The 26250-nt window shown below is 42.2% G+C and overlaps 1 protein-coding gene across 1 annotated transcript in view; it reads left to right on the plus strand.

Annotated features, from left to right (window-relative positions):
* MYO10 (myosin X) overlaps nucleotides 1–26250 on the plus strand; it is a gene marked incomplete at its 5' end in the record, with an annotated part of 261542 nt that overhangs the window by 142213 nt on the left and 93079 nt on the right. Inside the window, 13 exon segments of the mRNA NM_174394.2 lie at nucleotides 4692–4826; nucleotides 6709–6833; nucleotides 7509–7522; nucleotides 7639–7723; nucleotides 8795–8898; nucleotides 18151–18280; nucleotides 19743–19861; nucleotides 21500–21646; nucleotides 21798–21898; nucleotides 22010–22076; nucleotides 22597–22689; nucleotides 23111–23179; nucleotides 24058–24140. Coding sequence (NP_776819.1) covers nucleotides 4692–4826; nucleotides 6709–6833; nucleotides 7509–7522; nucleotides 7639–7723; nucleotides 8795–8898; nucleotides 18151–18280; nucleotides 19743–19861; nucleotides 21500–21646; nucleotides 21798–21898; nucleotides 22010–22076; nucleotides 22597–22689; nucleotides 23111–23179; nucleotides 24058–24140 — 1272 coding nt within the window.

Consider the following 26250-nt stretch of genomic DNA (forward strand, 5'->3'; position numbering starts at 1 on the left):
CCATTTCCCAGGGGATCTTCCTGACCCAGGGATCAAAACTGCATCCCTTATGTCTCCTGCATTGGCAGGCAGATTCTTGACCCCTAGCACTGCCTGGTGAGCACGCGCACACACACACACCCAAACCCAACTCACACAATCAGCTATGTAGTACTGTCCTGTAATAGGTTTATAATACTTTTCACACAAATAATACATGAAAAACCACACAGAAAACACATGAATGTATACAGTACTTTGAGGAGTACAGTGGTACAGTGCAGCAGCTGGCAAACAGGGGCACGTTTGCCCCTTTGAAGTTTCGTGGAGGCGGGGAGTCACTGTATTATAGAGGGATGTGTGTAACTCAGGAACAGCGGATGGAAGCGGGGATATACAGTAGGGTGTGGGGAAGCGGGAGGAGTTGCCGCCCCTCTGGGGAGCCACTCTCCACCTCCATGTGTGCCCCAGCCCAGAACCTCTCCAAACCCATCCTTTTGGATTTTACGGAGGATTCATTCCATAGTGTGATGGATTGACTAACCCATTAGCCATGAAAGTCCATCACCAGCCTCTCCCCCTCTCTCATATGGAAAAGAACCAGTCCCATACTTGCCTGGAAAACAGTGGCCTCTCGGTAGGACCCCAGCCCCCCTTCCCTTCTCCACTGACTCTGCAGGCATCTCCCCCTCTGCTAAGGTTCCAAACCCTCCCCTCCTCATCCTTCAGGTTTCCCCCAGCTCACTTTTGTGCATGTCTCTGCATTTCAGTCCAAATGTCATTTCCCGGGAAAGGTCTTTGCTGAACCTTTACTCTCCACCTAAATTATGACTCCTCCTGTCTCCTGAGGTTCATACTTGACAGCATTAGCCATAATTTGTGGCTCTTTATCTCCTGCTGCTGCTGGGTCGTAAATACCGTCCACAGCTGTTTGTCTCCAGACTGTCTTCCCCGCCCTTAGTGCAGCCTGCTGCATCATGGCCCCATGGATACTTCAGGAGGGAAGAAGTTCCTGCAGAGATGCTCTTTGTCCATTGCTTCAAAGATGGTGTTTTGTGACCCTCGGTAAATGGGGAATGGGCTTCCCAGGTGGTGCTAGCGGTAAAGACCCCGCCTGCCAATGCAGGAGACCTAAGAGATGCTAGTTCGATCCCTGGGTTGGGAAGATCCCCTGGAGGAGGGCATGGCAACCCATTCCAGTATTCTTGACTGGAGAACCCCAAGAACAGAGGAGTCTGGTAGGCTATGGTCCATAGGATAACAAAGAGTCAGACACAACTAAAGCGACTCAGCACACAGCACAGTCATAGGCAGGGGTGGGGAGGCGAGGAGGAAGAGGAGGATTAAACAGAAGTGAGTCCTGGTACCTTGATGCTAATGTCTGGGGACATCTGGCATATTTCTGAGTTTTGACCATTTGTGAGTCATTTATATTTATTCTTTGCCTTGTTCGTGGCACACTTCCCCAGCCCGCTGTATATGTCCCCTTTGTAATCTGGTGCAGTCCTAATCTGAATTATGTGAAAGGGCTTTTGAGAATAGTTGTTCCCAGCCTTGACTTCTTAGTAAAATCACCTGGAAATTTGTTAAAAAAAAAAAAAAAAAAAGAAAAAAAATTACTGATTAAGTTCTATCCTTACAGGTTCAAATTAGGAACACAGCAGGTAGTTCTCATGTACAGCCAAATTTGAGAATTACTGTTGCGCAAATCTGAGTTCCTTCTTTGTTTTTAAGTTTTACTTTACGGATCAATGATGTGCCTAAATAGGTTCTGTGCTGTGTTAGGTCACATCAGTCGTGTCCAATTCTTTGGGACCCCATGGACTGTAGCTCACCAGGCTCCTCTGTCCATGGGATTCCCCAGGCAAGAATACTGGAGTGGGTTGCCATGCCCTCCTCCATGGGATCTCCCCGACCCAGGAGCTGAACCCCCATCTCTTGTGTCTCCTGCATTGGCAGGCGGGTTCTTTGCCACTAGTGCCACCAGGGAACCTATCCCATTTTTCGAGGTGGGGATGGATTGGGATTGATGTGTGTGCACTGCCATGTGTAAAACAGACAGCTAGTGGGAACCTTCTTGTAGCACGGGGAGCTCAGCTCAGTGCTCTGTGATGACCTAAAGGGATGGGGCGGGGTGGGAGTGAGATGGATGGCCAAGAGGGAGTGGGTGTGTATACACATAACTGATTCACTTTGCTCCCACAGCATTGTGAAGCAGCTATACCCCAAATTTTTTAAAAGAGATGTACTTACAGAAGATGCTTGAAAAAAATTTGCTACAGTGAGAAATGATATGGGCTGACACCTAGAGATGGATCAGTATCCTAGGCTGGTGAAGGACAGTGCAAGTTTTGGGTTTTCTTCTCCTTGATGAGTCTTTGCCCTCCACCTCGAAGAGCCTCTTCTCCACGGCTATATGGTTACCGTGTTCATCACGGTAGGTTCATTGCTGTGCTGATTGCTGTAACAGGGGCTTGCCTGGAGAATTCCATGGACTGTATGGTCCACGGGGTTGCAAAGAGTCAGACGCAACTGAGCAACTTCCACAGCCCCGTATGGGAAGGTGAGACCCCTGACTTTGCTGTACCCATCATTTGTTCTGGAGATCTGCCATCCCGAGGGCACCCAGATGCCAGGCTGGTAAGATAGGAAGCCCAGAGGACCTTGAGGGGGTTTAGCCACCGGACGTGGAAATAACATACACCCCTCTGGCTCAGTTTAGCTGCTCTCTTGTTCAGTTGGCCATGTTCATTCCTGGTTACTGATCACTGTCCTTCATACAAGGGAGGTTGACCTACCAGCCCCCTCTGTGTGCTGGAAGATACAGAAATGGGTTTGGGGACCATGTAAAACAATATTTCTGTTTCATATGTTGTAACTAGAGAAGTTGTCACTTTCAGTTTTGTTTTAACAAAATTTAACTGCTAGGGAGATGGTATATGTATTTTTAAATATCAAGAATTATTTAAATTTTCTTCCTGCAACTTTCTCTTACTTTCTGCTACTCCTTCCTGCTAAATGCCTCCTGTGAGCCAGCTCCCGGGCTTGGCTGGTACCAGAGATGCAGAGTCGAACGTGCAGCCCCACACTAGGGAGGTTCTGGTTGCCGATGACAGAAAAGGCGACTCAAATTGGTGTCACCTGCGTGGGCCTTTATCAACTCAGGCAGCAGGGCAGGGTGGGGTCAGGGCTGTGGGTTCAGCCACTCCCACTGGCGCTTCTCTGATTATCTTGGCTTTTGCTTTCTGATCTCAAGAAAGGTGTGGCTTCCCAGGTATTTGTCATCTGCAGTCAGGGGGACACTCTGCTTGGTCTTGTGTGTGTGTGCGCACCCCATCCACCCACACACCGCATGCACATGCACATCTCCCCAGAAGCCCTCAGCATGCTTGACTTTAAGTCTCTTTGGCTGGAATCCTGACTCTTTGCCATGACCAACCACCCTATTACCTGCAGAGGGAATGGAGTTACAGTGATTGGCCTTGATCGATGGAGATTCCCCAGGGCCTGCAGTATCCAGCCGGGCATGGATGGTGTCATCTCTGAGTCATTTCCTCTCCTTTATTACATGCGCTTAATCATCCGTGGTGTTTTCTGCAGAATTCCTTGTTCACAACCTCCCAGCTCTCTACACTCAGTGGGGACTGCTTCTTTAGAACTTGTTGGGACCATGCGCGTTTATCTCACCGCTTGAGCAGTTGTGAGCCTGTTACCCCATGATGCTGCTGGTGTTTGTGTGCTGTTACATGATTGCTTTACTCTTCTCATAAGTTCTCTGTCTTTTTACTACTCCTTGGACGCAAACAGACCGGCTCTTCAATTCGGATCCCGACACTTAGCCACTGCACACCTCATGGTATTATTACAAGAATAAAAATGCCTAAGTGTGGGTCGAGCACCTTCTGGTTCATTGCTTTGTCCCCTCGATATTTATGAAAGATTGCATTTTTATTCATGTTTACCAGAAAGATACCATTAATGTGCTCATTCATATACTTAATATTTACTTGCTTACCAGAAAGATATCGTTAATGTGCTCATTCATATAGTTAATACTTACTAAGTGCTGGCTACCAGCGAGGACAGTTCAGTGAACAAAACCCCTATTCCGGCCTTTGCAGAGCTTGCAGTGCTGTGTGCTTAGTCGCTCAGTTGTGTCCGACACTTTGCGACCCCATTGGCTGTAGCCCGCCAGGCTGCTCTGTCCTTGGGGATTCTCCAGGCAAGAATACTGGAGTGGGTTGCCATGCTCTCCTCCAGGAGATCTTCCCAACCCAGGAATCGAACCCACGTCTCTTACATCTCTTGCATTGGCAGGCAGGTTCTTTATCACCAGCACCATCTGAAAAGCCCCAGATGAAGCCGTTCCCTTCTCCAGGGATCCTCCCAACCCAGGGATTGAACCCACGTCTCCCACATTGCAGGTGCATTCTTTACCAACTGAGCTACCAGGGAATTGACAGGCACTGTCCGTCTTATTACCTGAGCTTAGTCAAAGAGGAGGCTTCTGTTTAGTGGGAGGCATTGGCAACACCTAGGCCGTGTGGCTAGCAGGAGGAGGGACCCTCACTTCCCTGTAACTCAGCACTTGAGTCTCTTTCCCACTGTTCAACAGTTGTTCTGTGGACACATTGGAGTGACTCCGGTCAAGTTGGTTTTTATTTTTATTTTTTTTTCACTAGAAGTATAAACGTCTCCATTTTATCTTCCAGTGGTGAAAGTGGCGCAGGGAAAACCGAGAGCACGAAGCTGATCCTCAAGTTTTTATCAGCCATCAGTCAGCAGTCTGTGGACTTGTCCTCGAAGGAGAAGACCTCATCTGTCGAGCAAGCCATTCTTGAGAGCAGGTATTTTTCCATCGTGTTTCTTGTTCCAGCGAACAGGATCCACTGTCCTCACTGTACGACTTATTTAAGGAAGTAGTTGAAACTCGGGGTTCTGCTGCTCTGTTTCTTGACGTGGCTTTCATGATCGCTCAAGAAGTCTCTACACACAGGTGGAGATTTCCGGTGACCTGACCGTCCATTGCTGGGCCAGGTTTGAACAAAGGAGTGAGGAACGTTCAGAGCTGCCTCCTACTGGGCAGCTCCTGACTGGCTGTTTGGAGGCCTTGTTATCAGCAGAAATTTCAGCCTCTATCCCGCACATTGCAGAGAGCTTAGCGGTCAACTCTTGGGAGGCGTCTTGTGAGCAGAATGGTATTGTGTAGCCTCTTACCAGGGGCTTCCCTGGTGACTCAGGTGGTAAAGAATCTGCCCTTAATGCAGGAGACCCAGATTCAATCCCTGGGTCAGGAAGATCCTTTGGAGAAGGAAGTGGCAACCCGCTCTAGTTTTATTGCCTGGGAAATCCCATGGACGGAGGAGCCTGGTGGGCTACAGTCCATAGGGTCGCAGAGTCGGGCATGACTGAGCAACTTCCATGTCACTTCTTCAGCCTCAGGTGGCAAAACAATTCAGCATCAATGGCAATTACCTCAGAGCTTGAAAGAGAGCCTTGGTACAGTGCTCTCTGAAATTCTAATTAAAATGTGTAATTGCCCCGTGTCTGATTGTTACCTTTTAAGGTCCTAGAACCCATCAGTTCAGTTCAGTTCAGTCACTCAGTTGTGTCCAACTCTTTGTGACCCCGTGAATCGCAGCACGCCAGGCCTCCCTGTCCATCACCAACTCCCGGAGTTCACTCAGACTCACGTCCATCGAGTCAGTGATGCCATCCGGCCGTCTCATCCTAGAACCCATAGAGACTTTATATGTCCTGTTATTTAAAAATTAGTCCAGAAGTCAGCTGACTCCAGCCTGACATCTGTATCCTGCAGCCTATTCTGGTTTGCCTTTTTAGACTTCAAAATTTATTTTTAAAATTGTGCTAAAATATACATAACAAAATGTATATTTTGTTATGTATATATATATACATGTATATGTATATATATATATATATATATATATATAAACAAAACTTTAAATATTTTTCGATGTACAGCTTAGTAGCATTAAGTACATTCTTGTTGTGCAGCCATCACCACCAGTCTTTCTCTGGGCCATTTTCATTTTCCTCCTGCAGCCTGGTTTTGTAAATAAAACTTTATAGAAACACAGACACACTCATTTGCTATCTTGTCTATAGTTGCTTTTGCACTCTAGTGGCAGAGCTGAGTAATTGCATCAGAGACCACATGGCCCACAAAGCCAAAAAGTATTTATTATCCAATCCTTTACAGCAGAAGATGGCTGACCCCTGACCTAGTCTGACCGCAGACCTAGTCTGACCACATTTTACAGCTGGACGAGACCCAAGGAAGTTAAATGAGCTCCCCTGGGACATACAACAGATGAGTGAAATTTCCAGGACTGGGGAATTTTTCAGTTCCTAGAGTTCGTGTGGGTTTGTGTGTGTGTGCGTGTGTGTGCACGTGCAACCCTTGACTCGCGTAAATAAACTAATTTGGGTGAGGACCAGCCCACATGGCCTCCTTGACGCTTGGTAGCATCCTTTGCCCACACCAGCTGCAGGCTCTCCTCCTCGAGATGGACACACATTATAAACCCATTTCAGCAAGTGCTGGGAAATCTGGCCCTTCTATAAATAAACATAATTGCTCTAGGGCCCTTTGCTTTCAGATTTCTCCTGCACTTGTCTATTTTGCCATTGGTGAGGACTGTTGTTAATTACATGGACCCTGATTGCCTCTCATTGTTGTCCTGGTTTTTGTTTTTTTTTTTGCAGCCCCATCATGGAAGCCTTTGGCAATGCCAAGACCGTGTACAACAATAACTCCAGTCGCTTCGGGAAGTTTGTTCAGCTGAACATCGGCCAGAAGGGAAACATCCAGGGCGGGAGAATTGTAGATTGTATCCTGTTTCATTTGGCTTTTGTGTATTAGTATTTGACTCTCTAGTAGAAACTCTTCTTTGCTTTTTCTTAAAACAGACATAGAATATGAAACATTCATTTCTGGTTCTGTCTCATTACTGCTCCTGTTTTACTCTGCTTGACCTGTTAATTATCCTAGGAAATAAGGGGCCCTCTTTCTTTTGGGAATCTCTGATTTCATGTCCCTAATCTGAAAATTTGGACTCCTCATCAAATATCATAGGCTTCCCTGGTGGTTCAGATGGTAAAGAATCTGCCTGCAGTGCAGGAGACTGGGTTGGGAAGATCCCCTGGGGAAGGGAATGGCTTCCCACTCCAGTATTCTTTCCTGGAAAATTCTGTGGACAGAGGAACCTGGGGGGCTATAGTCCATGAGGTCCCAAAGAGTCTGACATGACTGAGCAACTAGTTGTTTGAAATAATCAGTTGTTTCAAATAGCTCGATGCCTTCTAGGGCACACGTATCCCGTTTGAAGTTGGATTTTGATGTAATAGTCTGTTTTGTTTGCTTATCTTTCGGCACTGGAAGTCAGAATGTCCAAGACACAAAGAATTGTAATTATTTGGGTAACAAAGAGTAGAAAACTAAGGACTAATGGAGCATCCTGTATCCTTGTTTTGTTCCTTGACTTGCCATTGCTTTTCACATGAAGATTTATTAGAAAAAGTAAGCAAGCATGATTTAATTCACATTATCTTTAACAGTTTTCAGCAATTACTAGTTCTTGGTCATTAATCAGAGGAGACATCTCTGAATAGATATCTGGCTTCTTCTCTTCACAGAACCGAGTAGTAAGGCAAAACCCCGGGGAAAGGAATTATCACATATTCTATGCGCTGCTGGCAGGGCTAGGACATGAAGAGAGAGGTGAGTGATGGAGCCGCTTGCAGAGACATTTCCTTTACAACCCATCTGTGAAAGAGAAGACGGGACTTTACTGGGCTTCCACCATTTGAAACGAAATGTGCGAGATGATCAAAGATGCTGAGTGCGTGTAGAGCCAGATGCCGTAGAGCGAAAATCATCAGTAGAGAAAGCTTGAGTGTTTCTGATATGTTGTGGCATCTTAGTTCTTTTCTGATTTAAAGTATATTTGTGAAGAATATATAATGTATCACAGCTGGCTTTACTTTTATTTATTTTTTTTTTTTTAAATTTTATTTTATTTTTAAACTTTACATAATTGTATTAGTTTTGACAAATATCAAAATGAATCCACCACAGGTATACATCATACCCTAATAAAGCAAATTTCTAAACATTTGATTTTTTAAAAAAACAATCAACACAGGATCCTCATTAGTTACTTTTTTCAGTAGTGTTTTCTTCCATCCCTTCTAATCTGATAATTTTTTTTTCCCTAGATGATGATGAAGAGAGAATGTTTTAATCTTTTTTTTTACTTTTTTATTTGTTAGATTATGAAAGTATGATAACAGATTTATGGGAGACTTGGAAAATATAGAACAAAGTTACGTATAATTTCAGTATATATTGCAATTATGTAAGTAGATAAATTATGATTTTTAGTTGGAGTTTCAGTATCAAACTCTCGGCAATTAATAGAATGAATATACAGAAAAGTAGGATATAGTAGACCTGAAAAGCAGCATGAACCAATTCAACATAATTAAGATTTGTACAATTTTCACACAACAGTAGGATACAAATTCTATTCAAGTTCCCATAGACTATAAACTAGGAGACACTAGAGCACATCCAGGGACATAAAACAAGGTACAAAAATCTCATGGTCTAAAGGTATTGAAATCATACAGTCTGAGAACATTTTAATCTTATTGGTGAACTATTACAAGCATAGAATTATTTTCCAAACTTTAAAAAATAAAGTTGCAAAGTGGAAAGAAACTCTTCTGAGTTCTGTCTTATCCTGGCCAGTCAAGTACTGATGTTATATTTTTGTTTTTCTTTCTGTAGAAGAATTTTATTTATCTGTGCCAGAAAACTACCACTACTTGAATCAGTCTGGATGTGTGACAGACAGGACAATCAGTGACCAGGAATCCTTTAGGGAAGTAATTGTAAGTTACTTGCCTATCTTCTTTATAAGGGTGACTCCGCCCCCACCCCCACCCCTGCAAAAAAAAGAATGAAATTGACAACGTTCATTTTCTGTTTCAAAAAAGTTTTTAATAATCACATTTGTACTGCTCTGTGAGACTAGGTCCTTTCTTCTTATCCCAAGTCCTGGAAGGGAATCCTCTCTCTTAGAAGATGGGTGAATGTCTGCATTCAGGAGCGATGGGGATTGGCTTGGAATAGCGTTCAGAAAAATGAAACAAAAGAAAAATCACAGGTTTGGTACTGGAGTAAGCAGATCATCTGTTTCAGGGCTTACAGTTAAAAATTGTTCTGAGTAATTGATTCCACAGTTCAAAAGAAGTCTATCAACGGTTAGACCAGGTGACTGTTGGGTCTCATCCTGTTCTCATAGCCTGATTCTGGTAAATGATTCTTACTGCACAAACAGTGGTCATCTTAAGACACTTTGGTGTGGACCCCTGCTGTATCCTGCAGTTCTTGAATACCCCAAGGACTGCATTTAGGAAGCCTGGGCATGGTTGAGTGTGGCCGGTAGATTTCATCAGTGTGGCCTGTTCCTCTGCTTCTTCAGCATTTGGAGTCTGTAGATAGAGTTCATTCATAAATGGAGCTAACACTGATTGAGTGCTTACTATGAGGACTTAACCATGGCTCTGCTTCTAACAACCCTGTGAGGGTAGAAATATGGTTGTCTATATTCTGTGACTCAGAGAGGTTGGTGACTAGCCTAACCACATACAGCACCTAACAGAACCAGTATCTAGACAGTCTTAACTTCAAATCCTAGACTCGAACCAGGAGGCAGATAGGTAGCCCCTGATTTCCGTGCACCTAGATTTGTCTTCCTAGTTGCTGTCAACAACTCGGTTCTGTATCGCCGTTTGCTCTTCTAGACTGTTCATGAGAATACCTTCTGGAATGGAATCAAAGTATATTTTTAAGTGGATATATATCACGTGTCATTTCCTGATGTCTAATGTATGCGCCCTTAAACTGAAATGAAAATAAAAGCAGACTAGGCTTACAGTATTACGATCACCTTTGCTTCAGCCTTCCTTTGAAAGATGTCACATTCTGCCACGTATAATGCAAAGAGATGTCTCTGTCATCTCTCCTTCCTTCAACCTGTTAACCAAAAAACCTCTGCTAACAGCACCATTGCCGTGTATCTACCCAAGGCAGTACAGGATTTGGCCCTGCTAATTGAATTTTATGAAATGTTTAAGTATTTATTTAAAATTTTCTCTCAATTTTCTTTTGATGCCCGAGACTTCTTTCACTACACGAGCTTCCTCCATTCACTTTGTGCTAGAAAGTGGATGTTTGCAGTGAGAGGCTCCTTGTTATCCAGTCAACAGTGTCACTGCGGGCCCACACTGAGCAACTCACTGGCCGCCAGGGTACAGGGGGCAGCGAGGCCCTTCTTAGTCCTGGGAGTGCCCCGGGAAGGTAGTCTGATGGCTTCCTTTGGGGGCATCGTTTTCTGATTCAAAACTGTGTGCTGCTTCTGAAGGCTTCAAGGAAAGCTGTGCAGCTTGGCCCTCTTTCAGTGATTGCTAGTTTTTATTTTTAAGTTGAAATGATAGGTTTGGGGATTTGAAATTTGGTCCTGCGATGAAAGGACATGTCATCTAGAAGGAAAGAAAAGTTTAGACGTGAAATTGACATAATGAATGTACACGACAGACTTAGAGGAATTCTATTTATAGATTCTTAAATATTTGCTTTGCAATTACTTTTTAGTGTTGACCCATCAGAAATGTCAGTGAAGACTTAGCTGGTATTCACTGAAATCAGGAGCATGTAATTTTTGCTCTCATTTAGCCTTCTTCAGGAAGATTGAAGCAATGCAGCCAGAAAAAAAAAAAAATAATAATAATGTGCTACTTCTGAGAAAGGAGGAAAAAATATTCTTTACTATAAAAAAGTGAAATTCTCTCTTCCAAAACCTACAAAAATAATCAGTTGGGGGATGGCTCTAATAATTTATTATATCTTTAAGATCCATTGTAGCTCGCAAAGCCATGTTCATGTATGTTTAACACTAAGGAAAAACTTGTTCATTCTATAAGTGAGGAAAGCATAATACAGCATGATATGATCTTTCATTTGAAAGGTAAGCTTATACATGTCATGTATGTATAGTATGTATGCAGAAAATATGCTAAAATAATTCAAAAGTGTTATCTCAGAGCAGAATTCTAGGGTTTTATTTTATTCTTTATGATTCTGTTAGAATATTTTTACAATGAATATGTCAGTTTTCATGATTATATGATTATATCACCAAATCATAGGTCTTCCCTGGTGGCTCAGTCAGTAAAGAATCCACCTACAATGTGGGAGACCCAGGTTTAATCCCTGGGTCAGGAAGATCCCCTGGAGAAGGAAATGGTAACCTACTCCAGTATTCTTGCCTGGAGAATTCCATGGTCAGAGGAGCCTGTGCAGTCCATGGGATTGCACAGAGTTGACACGACTGAGTGACTAACATTTTATCACATCATGATTTCTAAAATATAGGAGTATAAAGTATTATATCAGTACCAGCCAACCCATCTTTCTATCCTGCATAGCGCTCTATAACCAAGAGTGATACAGATGGTTAAAGAGACCCTGAACACTTCTGGTTATAAAGTTGATTTTCCGTCTTCAACATTTTTAAGCATCTGTTGTGTGCCAGGCAGGCACTGTTCTAGCAACAAGGAGACCGTAGTGAGCAAACCATCTATATAATCGCTATATTCTGTTAAATTAGGATGACTGGAACAGATTATGCTGTTGTTTTATCATGTAATTTGTCTGCTATTGTTGTTTGGTTGCTAAGTCATGTCCGACTCTTTGCGATCCCCTGGACTGCAGGACGCCAGGCTTCCCTGTCCTTCACTATCTCCCAGAGTTTGCTCAAATTCACGTCCATTCAGTTGGCAATGCTATCTAACCATCTCATCCTCTGTTGCCCCCTTCTCCTGCCCTCAGTCTTTCCCAGCATCAGATTCTTTTCCAGTGAGTTGCTCTTTGCATCAGGTAGGCAAAGGATTGGAGTTTCAGCTTCAGCATCAGTCTTTCCAATGAATATTCAGGATTGATTTCCTTTACGATTGACTGGTTTGATCTGCTTTCGGTCCAAGGGACTCTCAGGAGTCTTCTCCAGCACAATTTGGAAGCATCAGTTCTTTGGCACTCAGCCTTCTTAATGGTTCAACTTTCACATTCATAGATGATTACTGGAAAAACCATAGCTTTGTCTCAATTTCCTTCCAAAATCAAGTACCATTGAAATTTGTATCTTCCTACTTTTAATTCCATAAAGCTCCTTTTCCCAGAGGTTTCGGGATTGAAGAAAGGGAAGGGACCACATTCTATTGGGACTCAAGAACATTTGTTTACAGAATGTGTTAAAATGTTAACGGAGAGAAGTTATTCCTGTGAATTACATATGAAAATGTCACCTTTGGTATTTTCAGCTACTGAAAAAAGATCATTATTCTTTTTATCAGCTTTAATGTCAACATACTTTGGCAATAGGACCTTTTAGGAATTTTGCTTATTTCATTGAGAATTTATGTATTTTTAAAATTCTTCATTGATACCACCTGACATTACTATAAATGTACCTGTAAAGGATCCTGAGCCATTCTTAGGGGATCCAGTTTTTCCTGGGGAGAGACAGTGAACACAGACTAAATTTCATAGCTCTTTTTTTTTTTTTTTTTTCCTTTGTAGTCTTCCAGGTTGCACTATAAAATGCTGAGTCAGAATGAAAAACTATTTCAAGAAAATAGTAACAACTAATTTATTTTTATTGCCTGCACTTGACCTACCAGAATGGTGGCTGTTGAAATGTGAGGAGGATAACAAGAGTCTTTGAGTGATAGTCTCTTTATTCTTTTGACTCCATAAATATTACATGGTAATGGTGTTCATAGCCATCTACCGGACTGGGGTTTCCTGACCATGTAGGTTTTACTGGGTGTACCCGTGTTTTTAACAGTGTGAACCCATCTACCCCTACGTTCTCTCCTCATCAGTCTGACTTTATAAAGATTTAGAGGGCTCTCAGCCATAAAAAAAGAATGAAATAATGCCATTTGCATCAACATGGATGGACCTGGAGATTGTCATACTGAGTGCAGTAAGTCAGACAGAGGAAGACAAATATCATATGACATCACTTATTTGTGGAATCTAAAAAAAAGTTGCAAATGAACTTATCCATAAAACAGAAAGTCTTACAACTGTAGAAAATAAATTTATTGTCACTGGGGGGTCGGGGAGAGGGATGAATGGGAAGATTGGGATTGACACATATACACTACTAGGTATAAGATAGATAAGTGATAAGGACCTATTGTATGGCACAGAGAACCCTACTCAGTACTCTGTAAGGGTCTGTATGGGAAAAGAATCCAGGAAAGAGTAGATCTATGTATATGTATAACTGATTTGCTGTGCTGTACAGCTGAAACTTAAGACAACATTGTAAATCAACTATGCCCCAGTAGAAATTTTAAAATAAAAGACTGACTTTATACCTCGATTTTGCCACATTTGAAAACTTCAGTCTCTTTCAATGTTGGAAAATTCGGGAGTGGAAGCTAATTTTATATTATACAATGCTATAATCTCGCCTAATATAAAATTACGTAATAAATCTTCAAAGTATTGATCCTTCACTCGTGATTTATTGTGCCCAAACACCTCCCCTCCCACCCCATCTTATTCAGTCCATTTATTCACGATTCACCTGAGGACCCTTGGCTTCCTTAGATGGTGCCCCCACCTCACAGCTGAGACCCTGAGTGGATTTACCTTTTGTACCTGAAATTCAGTCCTCTTCCCTGTTTGTTTCCACTGTGAAAAGCCTGGCTTCCTTCTGACCTTAGTGGTTGGGATTGTATTATGTATTTGTCATCACTCCCCTCCCACCCCACACTTTCACAATCACCTGTTTTTTTATGTGCTTATTAAAGACTTTATTGAAAACATTTTGTATGACTTTGTGCCAGTTTTATAGCTAAATTGCTGTTTCACGCTTCTGAATTGTACTGAGAATTTCCCAGGGTTTTTTTTTTTTTTTTAAGTCTTGAGCCATGTTGTTGAGAAAAGATAATTATAAGGAGGCTTAACAGCATTGTAAATCAACTGTGCTTCAATAAAAATTTTAGAAAAGTCTTAAAGTGGCTACTTTTGCCAAAGGGGTGGAGCTTGCTACTGAAAAGACTGTAAATAGGACCGTGAATGGAGACTTGCTGGCAGGGGTGAGTGGCCACGCCTGTGCTGGTTGGTGTTAATTGGTTCCAGCCATTACATTACCCCATGGCACATGATTGATACTTGTCACCACACTCCTAATTCACTTAGAGTTAAACTTGAGAGTGAAGAAGTCACAAATTGGTTCATACAGACGGCACATTTTACTCATTGGCTTTCATGTCTCTATATGTAAGCTATGTATTTTCAGAACTTAACCAAGAATTTTTTTCATGGAGCATCTTTTGATATTTTTTATTTTACAGTTTGCAGTTTTCTGCTACTGTGAACTTATTTTTTGAAGACCTTCCTTTTTTTTCTGCAAGTATAGAGGAGATTTTGAAAACTTGAAGTATAGTTGATTTATAGTGTGTTAGTTTCTATTGTACAGCCAAGTGATTCAGTTATATATGTGTGCATGTGTACAGATTCTTTTTCATATTTTCCATTATGGCTTATTCTAGAATATTGAAGATAGTTCCCTGTACTATACAATAGGACCTTGTTTATCCAATCTGTATGTAATATTTTGTATCCACTAATCCCAAACTCCCAATCCAGCCCTCTCTTGACCCCTCTCCCCCTTGACAAGTCTGTTCTCTATGGAAGATCTTATTTCTTTAGTGTTATATAAAGTCCAGGCTGGTGAGTTACAATGAAATCTTGTATCTCTATGGTCATCCTAAGATGAGCTTAGAAAATTTTTATAAATTAGTGTTGAAGAGGTCCTGTGCTACATGAGGAAAACTTTAATAAAAAAAAATTATTAACTTTAACGTGGCATAGATGCTTTATAGTTATTTTGCCAACATCTAAATTGGTCCTTACCACTGTTTTGAAAAGCTTCCCTGCTGGCAGTGATGGTAAAGAATCTGCCTGCAATGCAGGAGATCCAAGTTTGATCCCTGGATCGGGAGGCTCCCCTGGAGAAGGAAATGGCAACTGGCTCCAGTATTCTTGCCTGGAGAATTCCATGGACAGACAAGCCTGGTAGGCTATAGTCCGTGGGGTCTCAAAGCATCAGACATGACTGAACAACTAACATTACTACTCCTACTGTTTTAAAAGTCTTGAGCATAATAGATATTCTATATTTCTTAGCCATATTTCTTTGCTTTTAGAATAAGTAAATTTGAATAATTACTTTCCCATAGGTTTTTAAAAATTGATGAGCACTTGACCAATAGTTCTTATTCTTGGCATCAATTTTTGTCTGTACCCATAAAATGATACTCTGTTAAACAATTCATGGTCTTTTTATTTTTATTTTTTGGTAGTCCCTTTTATTAAGTTATAATGTACATATAATAAAATGCCCTCATATAAAGCATATAAAGTGAAATTTGAATTTATGTACTCGTGTACCCACAACCACGATCAAACTGAAGGACAATTCTACACCCTAAAGATTTCTTGTCCCCCTTCCTAGACAATCCCAGACTCCCTAGCCCTAGGAAACCTAGAAAAATGTGTCTTTTCTAGAGTTTCCTGAAAATGAAATCATACAAAATCTCTTCTCCTCTCTCTGGCTTCTTTCACTCACCCAAACTGCACCTAACAGAATTGTTTCACATTTTTACAATGGATAGTATTCATTGAAGAGACAGCAATTTATTTATCCATTCACCCATTAATAGACTCAGTTGTTACAGTAAAAACATGTCAACAATATCAAAAGATGTGAATATAATGTCCATTAGCCTGCCAGCAGTAACATTGCAAGTATTTTCAATTTTGTAGATCTTCTTCCCAGCCTGATTTTCTTTAAAAAAGTTGCACAAATTTAGTACTTTTTGCATAAAGCTATCATAAATATCATGTTTATATGTAATGTTGATAATTTCCTTTAAAAACTATATACTGTTCCATAACAAGTTTACTTACTATATTTGACTTGTCTGATTGTAGAAAAGCTAGGACTTTTTTTTTCTCCGAAAGTGTTGTTAAGATAATGCTGTAGTGAAAGTTTACAAAGCTTTCTTTCCTGTCGAGATTTTCTTTGAAACAAATCTTCAGCATTAGAACTTCCTGGTGGTACAGTGGATAAGATTCTGCACTCCCAATGCAGGGGGGCATGGGTTTGATCCCTGCTCAGGGAACTAGGATCCCGCATGCCCCATATGGTAGCTAAAAATAAAAAAATTCCAGCACTGAAATTAAGGGTGATTACATAGGCAACTGACTTTTTAAGGACGTAAAAAGAAAAAAAAAGCATACAACCGAATGGAGAGTAAGTTCCTAGACTTTGCGTTCGTCAGGCCTGACTTTGAATCTTGGTTTTGTGACCCTGAGGAACTTGTGTAACTTCTCTGAACATTTTAAGGTCATGTACCTAGGCGGTCCAGCCCAACGCTGACCCGTAATCTTTATACTGACTGACGCTACCAGCGGTGACCCCTGCATAAATACCCCACTTTCTCCCATTTTCTCATTCAGAAAAATTTTTGTTAATTTAATAGAAGTCATCTCATTTTCTTCAATATGCATGTGTTGGATTTCTAGGAAGGAAAACATTTCTCTGTGGATTTGCATTTCCTCTTACAAAAGGTGCCTATTTTATTTAACTGCGTCATGTGTCTCTTAATATAGCTGTTGGTTCCTTGCCTTATGCAGTTTTTTCTTTTAATTTTGTTTTCCTGTTTATTGTTTTTGCCCTTTGTTTCTGGCTTTTTTTCCCTTTCCTCGTAAAGAAATTACTTTTCATATTTTAAAGTCTCCAGTCGCTTCCTCCTGCAGCTTCTGTGGCATCACAGTGCTGTGTGGCTTCCGCCTTCCTGCTCCGGTGGTCACTGTAGTGATCACGGGTCTGAGTTCTCTTTGTAGGTTATTTTCATCCATATTGCCAGCAGTTCCGCCCTCTGTTCTGCACGTGTGTGTGTGCGTGCGTGCATCCGTGTGCGTATGTGTAGAGTAGGTGTGGGAGAGGGTAGTTGGCTCTTTTCCTGACAAGAATATGGCTCCTAAATCCTAAGAGATAATGAGCAAATCTTTGATCTGATTCAGAAGATGCTTGGCTTCAGTTTAGAAACTTTCTGGGGAACAAAGCCCCTGTTGGTGCTTGTTCTTTTTTTTTTTTCCAAATCAGCATTGTGTTAACTTCTATTTAGTATCCAGAGGCCAAAATAAGACCTTAAAAATCCTTTGGAGAAATGGAACATAGCAGTGTGATGACTGTCAGGGAAGACAAATCTAGATCCATTCAGTTTTTCCATCAGCATCTTTTACAAAAGGAGCAGAAGTTTCTTCTATCTGTAGAACCCCTGATGGAGAATTTCATTCTGCTTATCAGGGTCCCTGCTTCTTTTAACCGTTAAGACAAGTCCCCAAATTTATATTGGAGGAGTCTCATGAAGTATCCCCCACCCCTGACATTTTCTTTTCTTTTTTAAAATTAATTAATTTTAATTGGAGGATAATTACTTTATCATATTGTGATGGTTTTTGCCATACATCGACATGAATCAGCCACGGGTGCAGTTGTGTTCCCCCAACCTGAACCCCCCTCCCACCTCCCTCCCCACCCCATGCCCCCTATTTTTTATGTGTAAGAAAATAAGAAATGTTCCATTACATTTTGATACACACACAAAGAAGTATTTCTTTGTCACTATCATTACTATGACTCTCTGGAGTAATTCTTTTCTGGCATAAACAGGAGTCTTGTGTGTAAAGCAGATATTTATTTTTTTTTATCTTATTGATTGGGTTATCTCTTAAGTATTGTACAATTATTTCCTAATGTCTTGCTTTTCTTTTATGTATACCCATTTAAAGTGTTTGTCATATAAAATGGGTTGACCAAAAAATGTGTTCGTTTTTTTCCTGCAGTATCTAATGGAAAATCCCCAATGAAATTTTTGGCCACCCCAATATTTCTTGCTTTCTTGCCTTGTACTTAGTAACTTTATTGAGTAGTGACCATTTTCATTTTTTTTTAGTATGAAAAAACATGAAAAACTAACCTTGTTTCCTTCCAGATGGCGATGGAGGTCATGCAGTTTAGCAAGGAAGAAGTTCGGGAAGTGTTGAGGTTGCTTGCTGGTATATTACATCTCGGGAACATAGAATTTATCACTGCTGGTGGGGCGCAAGTTTCCTTCAAAACGGGTAAGGTTGCTTCTCCCTGCTTCACTTCCTTGGCTTTTGCCTCATAAGAAATGTAGATTTCAAATATTTCCTGTCTCACCTTTGACAGAAAAATATTTTGAGCCCTAGAATAAGTGCTACAGAAGTTTGATGTGAAAGGTCAGCTAATAAAGGGTCAAAGCATCTCAAACAAGTGATTACTGCGTGGAATGGTGGCTGTGTTCTCATTTTCTGCTAAGAAAGAAGGAAAATGAGCCCAAGAAGAGGAAATAGGGGCAACAAGAATTTGATGTAGGAATAATGTCTTGAGTCAGGCGTGTAGTGTTGTGGTTAATTCCTGGCTACTGAGGGCTGCCATAGTGGAATGGTTAAGATCGTTAGTTTTCAAGCCAGGATGACTGGTTCGTAGCCCGGCTCTGCCCCAAGCTGTTTCCTTGGGTTACTTATCCCTTCAACACTCATGACTTCTCACTGTAAAGTGCACAGTGGAGATGTCTTAAGACTAAGTGAGTTAACATACATGTAACAATGTCAGTTGTCATTTTCCTGGAGTGATTTATCCTTCAAACTTTTCTGATGGTTGCAGTGGATGAGGGCATGGAGGCTGGGAAATGGATGAGTGTAAGTTCAGAGTGGCCCTTGAGTTGCCCAGGGCTAGAGGCCTGTAGTTCTCCTTCCCATGGATCATACCTGTTGATGTTTACTGCTTTAGAAATGAAAACAGAGGCAGTTAAAACTGGAGTGGGTTGCCATTCCCTTCTCCAGGGGGTCTTCCTGACTGAGGGATCAAACCCAGGTCTCCTGCATTGCAGGCTGATTCTTTACCATCTGAGTCACCAGGGAAGCCCTTTAGAAATAAAAGCGGAGATAGTTAAAAACAATAGATTCACTTTAAAATAACCGTAACCAACCCCTTGCATATAGTAAAATAAATAGTATTTTATTTGAAAGGCCATCTTCCAAAACAAAAAAGAACAAGTCAATAACTGCTGACATTGTCTAATGATTTTGTAAATGTTTGAAATATCTGATGTAATGAAGGACAGCTGGCTTCTATTTCTGCCTTCAGCTTCTTGAGCTACCCATGTCATGTAGCCTCTGGGATATTCTTCTGTATACTTGTGAGGGAATGAGGGTGAAAAAGCAAATAACAGAGTTTATCACTAAAAAAAAAAGCTAGTCTTATTACTGAAATAGTCATGGACCTTGCAAACCTCTGACAGGGTCTTGGGGAGCCTGCCGGGGGTCTCTGGACCGTACTTGTTCCAAGTACCAGGTCATTTGCTGTAAACCTAAGACACATTGAGGGAGTGAAAAGCCTGCCAGCAGAACATGTGTCCTCTAGGTCCTGCCCGAGGGGCTTAGGAATATCCTCTGCTTTACTGTGTCGCTTTGTGGCACTGGCTTTGCACCCATTTGGGGTCGCATGGGCTGTCCCTTCTTGGGGTTGTGCATCCATTTTCGCCTTGTCCTTCCTCCCCAGCCTTGGGCAGGTCTGCAGAGTTACTTGGGCTGGACCCGGCACAGCTCACGGATGCCTTGACCCAGAGGTCCATGTTCCTCCGGGGGGAGGAGATCCTTACACCTCTCAACGTTCAGCAGGTACGTGTGTGGCCCTCAGAGCAACTTCTAAAGATGCCTCTGGGTCTGCAGATCCATGGCTTTGATTTGAATAAGTAACTGTAATTATCCATTTGAATGCTTTTGGCTCAGGATCAAAATAAGACGTCCACGTTGAGGGGATAGGCAAAGTGGTTCAGTGGCCATCTTAGAGACAGTGTAGCAGAATCTTTAAGAGGACTGGGGGAGATTTCCTGAGTCTGAGTCCTGAGTCTTCAGCTTATTATATTCTGGTCTTGGGGAATTTATTCACTGTGCCTCAGTTTCCTCTTCTGTAAGACAAGGATGAAAATAAAGTGTTAGTTGCTCAGTCATGTCCGACTCCTTGGACCTATGGACTGTAGTCCACCAAGCTCCTCTGTGCATGGAATTCTCCAGGCAAGAATACTGGAGTGGGTAGCCATTCCCTTCTCCAGAGGATCCCCCTACCCAGAGATCAAACCTGGGTGTCCCAAAGTGCAGGCAGATTCTTTAGCTTTTGAGCCACCAGAGAAGCCCCAAGACAAGGATGTGAAAGTAGTCATTCAGTCGTGTCCGACTCTTTGTGACCCTGAGGACGGGAGCCCGCCAGGCTCCTCTGCCCATGGAATTCTCCAGACAAGTATGCTGGGGTGGGTTGCCATGTATAAAGATGATAGTAAAAAATATATAAATGCTAAAAACTTAGTGGCATTGCCGACTCAGTGGACATGAGTTTGATCAAGCTCCGGGAGTTGGTGATGGACAGGGAAGCCTGGCGTGCTGTGGTCCATGTGGTCACAAAGATATGGGCAGAGCTGAGCTACTGAACTGAACACTTAGTGACTGGTGCAGAGTAAGAGTTAAATAAACAGCTGTAATAATTATTATTATTAATTGGTGTTAGTTTTATTATAATTAATTATTATTATTAATAATGAAAGCAAAGCAACAGTATGTTGTATGATTTATTTTTGTCTCTGCAACTGCCTTGAGCCAGTTACATGCACTAGCCCATCTAATAGCTGTTTCTGGATTGGATAAGTACAAATGCTAACCATACCATGAAGAAAACTTGTATTACACTAAGTAAAATATGAGAAGATGATAATGAGTGAAGTCAAGTCTTAATTAATGTCACGTCGTTGTTGTTATTTAGTCACTAAGTCGTTTCCCACTCTCTTGCAACCCCCTGAACTGTAGCTTACCAGGCTCTTCTGTCCATGGGATTCTCCAGGCAAGAACATTGGAGTGGGTTGCCATTTCCTTCTCCAGGGGCTCTTCCCAACCCAGGGATCGAACCCTAGTCTCCTGCATTGGCAGGCAGATTCTTTACCACTGAGCCACCTGGAAAGCCCACTTATTGGCATAAACCTGATCAAATTTAGAGCTGTATATATTGGTTCCGATTCTTTCTTATAACTCAGTACATAAAGCTGAATCTGAAAGCCTGATGCTTCAAGGTGAATCTTGCTGCAAATAAGCAAGCTCCAGGTTTCCCTTTCTTTAGACAGCTGTGTTTTCCTGGGTGGTATTGATTCACTGGACACAGCCTGCGTGGATGTAGAATGAGTGGCTCCTGAGCGCAGCTCGGGCAGAGGTGCCCATCCGGGTTCCCTGCGGTCATCAGGGAAACCGCGTCTCTGTCTCCTCTCCCCTCAGGCGGCAGACAGCAGGGACTCCTTGGCCATGGCACTTTACGCACGCTGCTTCGAGTGGGTGATCAAGAAGATCAACAGCAGGATCAAAGGCAAAGATGACTTCAAGTCTATTGGCATCTTGGACATCTTTGGATTTGAAAACTTTGAGGTGTGCTACCAATGAGTGGGATCCTCCTAAGCAGAGCTCGTGAAACAAACACTGCTATGTTTTCTTCGCAGATTTTTGTTGGCCTTTTCTTTACCTTTTTATGTAAGAGCGAGAGTGCTAAAGACTCTTGTTGGATTGTTTCCCCCCTTAGGTGAATCACTTTGAGCAGTTCAATATAAACTATGCAAACGAGAAACTTCAGGAATATTTCAACAAGCATATCTTTTCTTTAGAACAACTGGAATATAGTAGGTAAGCACTCACTGAATTGCGTTTCAAAATGTTTAAGAAAATGAGTCCCTACGTTGGATAGTTTTGAAGTGATATTTTACTACAACCTGGACCTTTTTAATCTTTGCACAGAGAAGGCTTAGTGTGGGAAGATATTGACTGGATAGACAATGGAGAATGCCTGGACTTGATTGAGAAGGTAACGCACTGGTGAAGAATTGTTGCAGTCCCAAGGGTGTCCAGCTGGGCTGATTCATATTTACGGGAACAAAAGAGCTTGTAGGAACACGCACGTGAAAGATGTGACTGTTTAAAACACAATGGACCGTTTGGAAGCGTACATGTAACTGTGCAAGGTTGAGTTTAAGGACTTGGCTGCTTCAAGCCCATTGTCTCTTTGAAGTCGATATTTTAAGAGTCAACAGTGAGCAGATTGGCTTCCCAGAGATTTTAAGTCAGCATCAAAAACTTTGCCATCCCAGTAGTGGATTGGCCAATTGTAAACATCCTGGTCACCAGACTACAGGGGGTTCAGTGTTTGCAGTATGGAATGAGTTTGGGGTTCTTTATAGTGTATCATTCTGAATTTTTCAATCTGAGAAACTATGCCCTTTTTACCACTTGATAGAGAGTAGAGAGGAAAGGAGCTGTAAAAATACACAGAGGCAAAAATTAAATGTGTAATTCGTATTTAACCTTTTTTTTCCCCTCTCTTCTAGAAACTTGGTCTCCTAGCCCTTATCAATGAAGAAAGCCATTTTCCTCAAGCCACTGATAGCACCTTATTGGAAAAGTTGCACAATCAGCATGCTGTATGTCCACACCTGCCAACTCCTCATTGTGTCTGGGTAGCTCATCTGTGGATTAAGATGCTGGAGGACAGATTTAGGGGCTGTTGGCCCCACGGTGCCTCTCACATTGAATTTTTTTTTTCCTCTCAAACGGAAGCTTTGCTCTGCCAGAACTAAATAGAAATAAAAGCCAAAGGCATAGATTTGAGGCTACTTGTCAGAACATGCCCACGTTTACTTTGAGTATAAAATTTAACCTTTTTAACCTACCATAATGACACAGACCAGAGTTGCATGATTTCGATGAAGTGCATCACATGATGTGGCCTAAAGCTCTTATATGTCGTGGGTTTTGAAATTGTTTTCCCTGGCAGTTGTAGTTATACTGTCAGGAAATCAGTGAGTGAAATTAGGCATTTATTTATTTATTTATTTTTTTTAGAATAACCACTTTTACGTGAAGCCTAGAGTTGCAGTCAACAATTTTGGAGTGAAACACTATGCTGGAGAGGTAACTCCTGTTTGAATTTGTATGATCGAAGTGTGCTTGATTTACAATGTGGTGTTAATTTCTGCTGTACAGCCAAGTGATGCCGTCACACACACACATATATTCTTTTCCCATTATGGTTTGTCCCAGGATATTGAGTATAGTTCCCTGCCCTGTACAGTAGGACCCTGATTATCCGTTCAGTACATAGCGGTTGTCCTCTGCTGACCCCAGACTCCCGCACCCCTCTCCCCTGTGGCAGCCTCGGGTATGTTCTCGCCGTGAGTCTGTTTCTGCTTCTTAGATAAGGTCACTTGTGTCATGTTTTGATCCCACATGTAAGTGATACCGTGATACTTGTCTTCCTGACTGACTTCACTTAGAATGGTGATCTCTGGGTCCATGCATGTTGCTGCAAATGGCATTTTGTTCTTTTTGTGGCTGAGTAGTATACCCCTGTATATACATGTACTACATACATCTTTATCCATTCATCTGTTGCTGGGCGTTTAGGTTGTTCCCATGTCTCAACTATTGTAAATAGTGCTGCTGCTAACATAGGGGTGCCTGTGTCTTTTTAAATTAGTTTTATCCGGATAGATGCTCAGGAATGGGATTACTTGACCATATGGCAACTCTGTTTTTCATTTTTTTGAGGAACCTCCATACTGTTTTCTATAGTGGCTGAACCAATGCAACCAATAGTGTAGGAGGGTTCCCCACACCCTTAGGCAGGTAACTTCTCAATCAAGATCCCGGCTGATATTTGCCCATTTGTAATTTCAGAAGCCAATCATAAGTAGATTGAACGATGGTTCCAGCTTTTAAAGGGGATGCTTAGGACCTGAAATGATTCTTTTGATCAGTTCTTCCTTTTCTCACTTGTTTTTGCAAACCAGGTTCAGTATGACGTGCGGGGCATCTTGGAGAAGAACAGGGATACCTTCAGGGACGATCTTCTCAACCTTCTGAGAGAAAGCCGGTGCGTTGGTCTCTTTCCTGAGCTGTCAGAGTGCTGTCTGTGCAGATGCTTTTAATTCACACAGAAAAATTTAATATGGGGGCAACTTGATGTAGTGTGTTCTTCCCTGGGCAATATTTGATTAATAAAGTGATATATAAATGGCCTTAGTGGTAGTGGCTACCATTTAATGAAGTGGCATTGGAACACCAGACCCATAGATTAGATACTTTTATTCATCCTGTTATGCAGGTAAGGAGATTAAGCCTGGTGTGGTGAAGTGACTTGCCCAGGATTCTTCAACTAGATTTGATCTGTTCTGCTTGGTTCAAGAATCTAAGATTTTAACCAGCATGACCTAGTTTCTTCAGGTCTTGTAGGACCTTCTGTCTCTAGTTAGTGTAAAGGTTATCAAGAGAAATAAACAAGTATTCAGCTAAAATTACCCATTCGTTTATTCATTCATGAATTGTAAATTCACACCATTAAATCAGTAATTAAGGAAAATATGCTGAAAAGTTTTGATGATGAATTCATTTGTTTGTATATATTAAACCAGGAGGCTTCCTGCTTTTAGGAGGCTTTGTGAGAGAGAAAGAGGGGAAAACAGCCCTTAAAGTCATCAATATGTGTCTTAGATCCAGTGTGAATCTCTAACACAAATTTTCAATATCCTAGGAAGGAAAGTAGCACAATCAGTAAAAAGCTGTAATACTTTTAGAAATGAAAGTCCCAGGTGGCTACCCTGTCGCTTAAATAGCTGTGAACCGGGGTGAAGAGAACCCATCTTAAGTGTCAGCTTAGAAGCCCAGGGTGGAAGTGGGTGATCTTTCAATGTGTCTTAACCCTCCTCTATGAAGATTCCCTAATTACAACCTTGTCGGCTATTTTAATTTTAGGTGCATTTTCAGACCTGTAAAAATGGTGATGTTTTAACCATAGCAGATTACCTCTCTCTCAAAGGAAATTTAAATCAATCCATTTAAGTAAAAGCGGGGTCTTGAGGTTAAATGAACATTTTGTTATGAGCAGGGCCGAGGCTTGGAGCCCAGCAAGATGGCCTTCCACTGGTTGCCGCTATCATAACATTAAGTGGAATTAAAGGCAAGAGTGTTGTTTTAGCCCAGGTTTCTCTCTGCAGATGGAGGGGCTTGGTGTCTTTGCCTCTCTTCTCTCTTTTGCCTTTGGCATCTGTGACATTTTGCACTCCGTCTCTTCAGTCACATCCAACTCTTTGTGACCCCATGGACTGTAGCCCACCAGGCTCCTCTGTCCATGGGTTGCTATTTCTTTGTCCAGTGGGACATTTTAATGGCACCCAAAGCTTTTCTCCAAAGCGCTCAAAGTACAGAGAACTTCAAAGAGCGAGAATGAACGAAACATCACCTTAGGACGAAAGTGAGAGAGTTGAACAGAATGAGAAGTGATGAGGGAAGCACTGGCATTGTCTCCTTGATGGGGTGCGAAAGCCAGACTCTTTCTCCTGGTTCTAGCAAAGACATTACCCCCTACACCCCTGACCCATGGTTTTTATAGCCCAGAACATCTTCCATTCAAAGAAGATCAAAAAGGTCCTGAGGATTTCCTTAGTGGTGCAGTGGATAAGAATCCGCCTGCCAGTGCTGGGGACATGGGTTCAGTCCCTGGTCTGGAAAGATTCCACCTGCCTTGGAGCAATTGAGCCCTGCGCTAGAACCCTCGAGCCACAACTGCTGGACCAGCACACCACAACTACTCAAGCTTGCATGCTCTAGAGCCAACGAACCGCAACTGCTGAGCCTGAGGGCAGGAGGGGAAGGGGACGGCAGAGGATGAGATGGCTGGATGGCATCACTGACTCAATGGACACGGGTTTGGGTGGACTCCAGGAGTTGGTGATGGACAGGGAGGCCTGGTGTGCTGCGGTTCATGGGGTCGCAAAGAGTCGGACACGACTGAGCGACTGAACTGAACTGAGCTTGAGTGCTGCAGCTTATGAAGCCCGTGTGCCCCAGAACCTGTGGTCCGTAAGAGAAGCCACCGCAACGAGAAGCCCACACGCAGTAGCTGGAGAGCAGCCCCTGCTCGCCACAGCTAGAGAAAAGGCCTCATGGCAACGAAGACCTAGTGCAGCCAGAAATACAAAAAAAAA

This window comes from Bos taurus, chromosome 20 (assembly GCF_002263795.3).
Source record: "Bos taurus isolate L1 Dominette 01449 registration number 42190680 breed Hereford chromosome 20, ARS-UCD2.0, whole genome shotgun sequence".
Taxonomy (NCBI): domain Eukaryota; kingdom Metazoa; phylum Chordata; class Mammalia; order Artiodactyla; family Bovidae; genus Bos; species Bos taurus.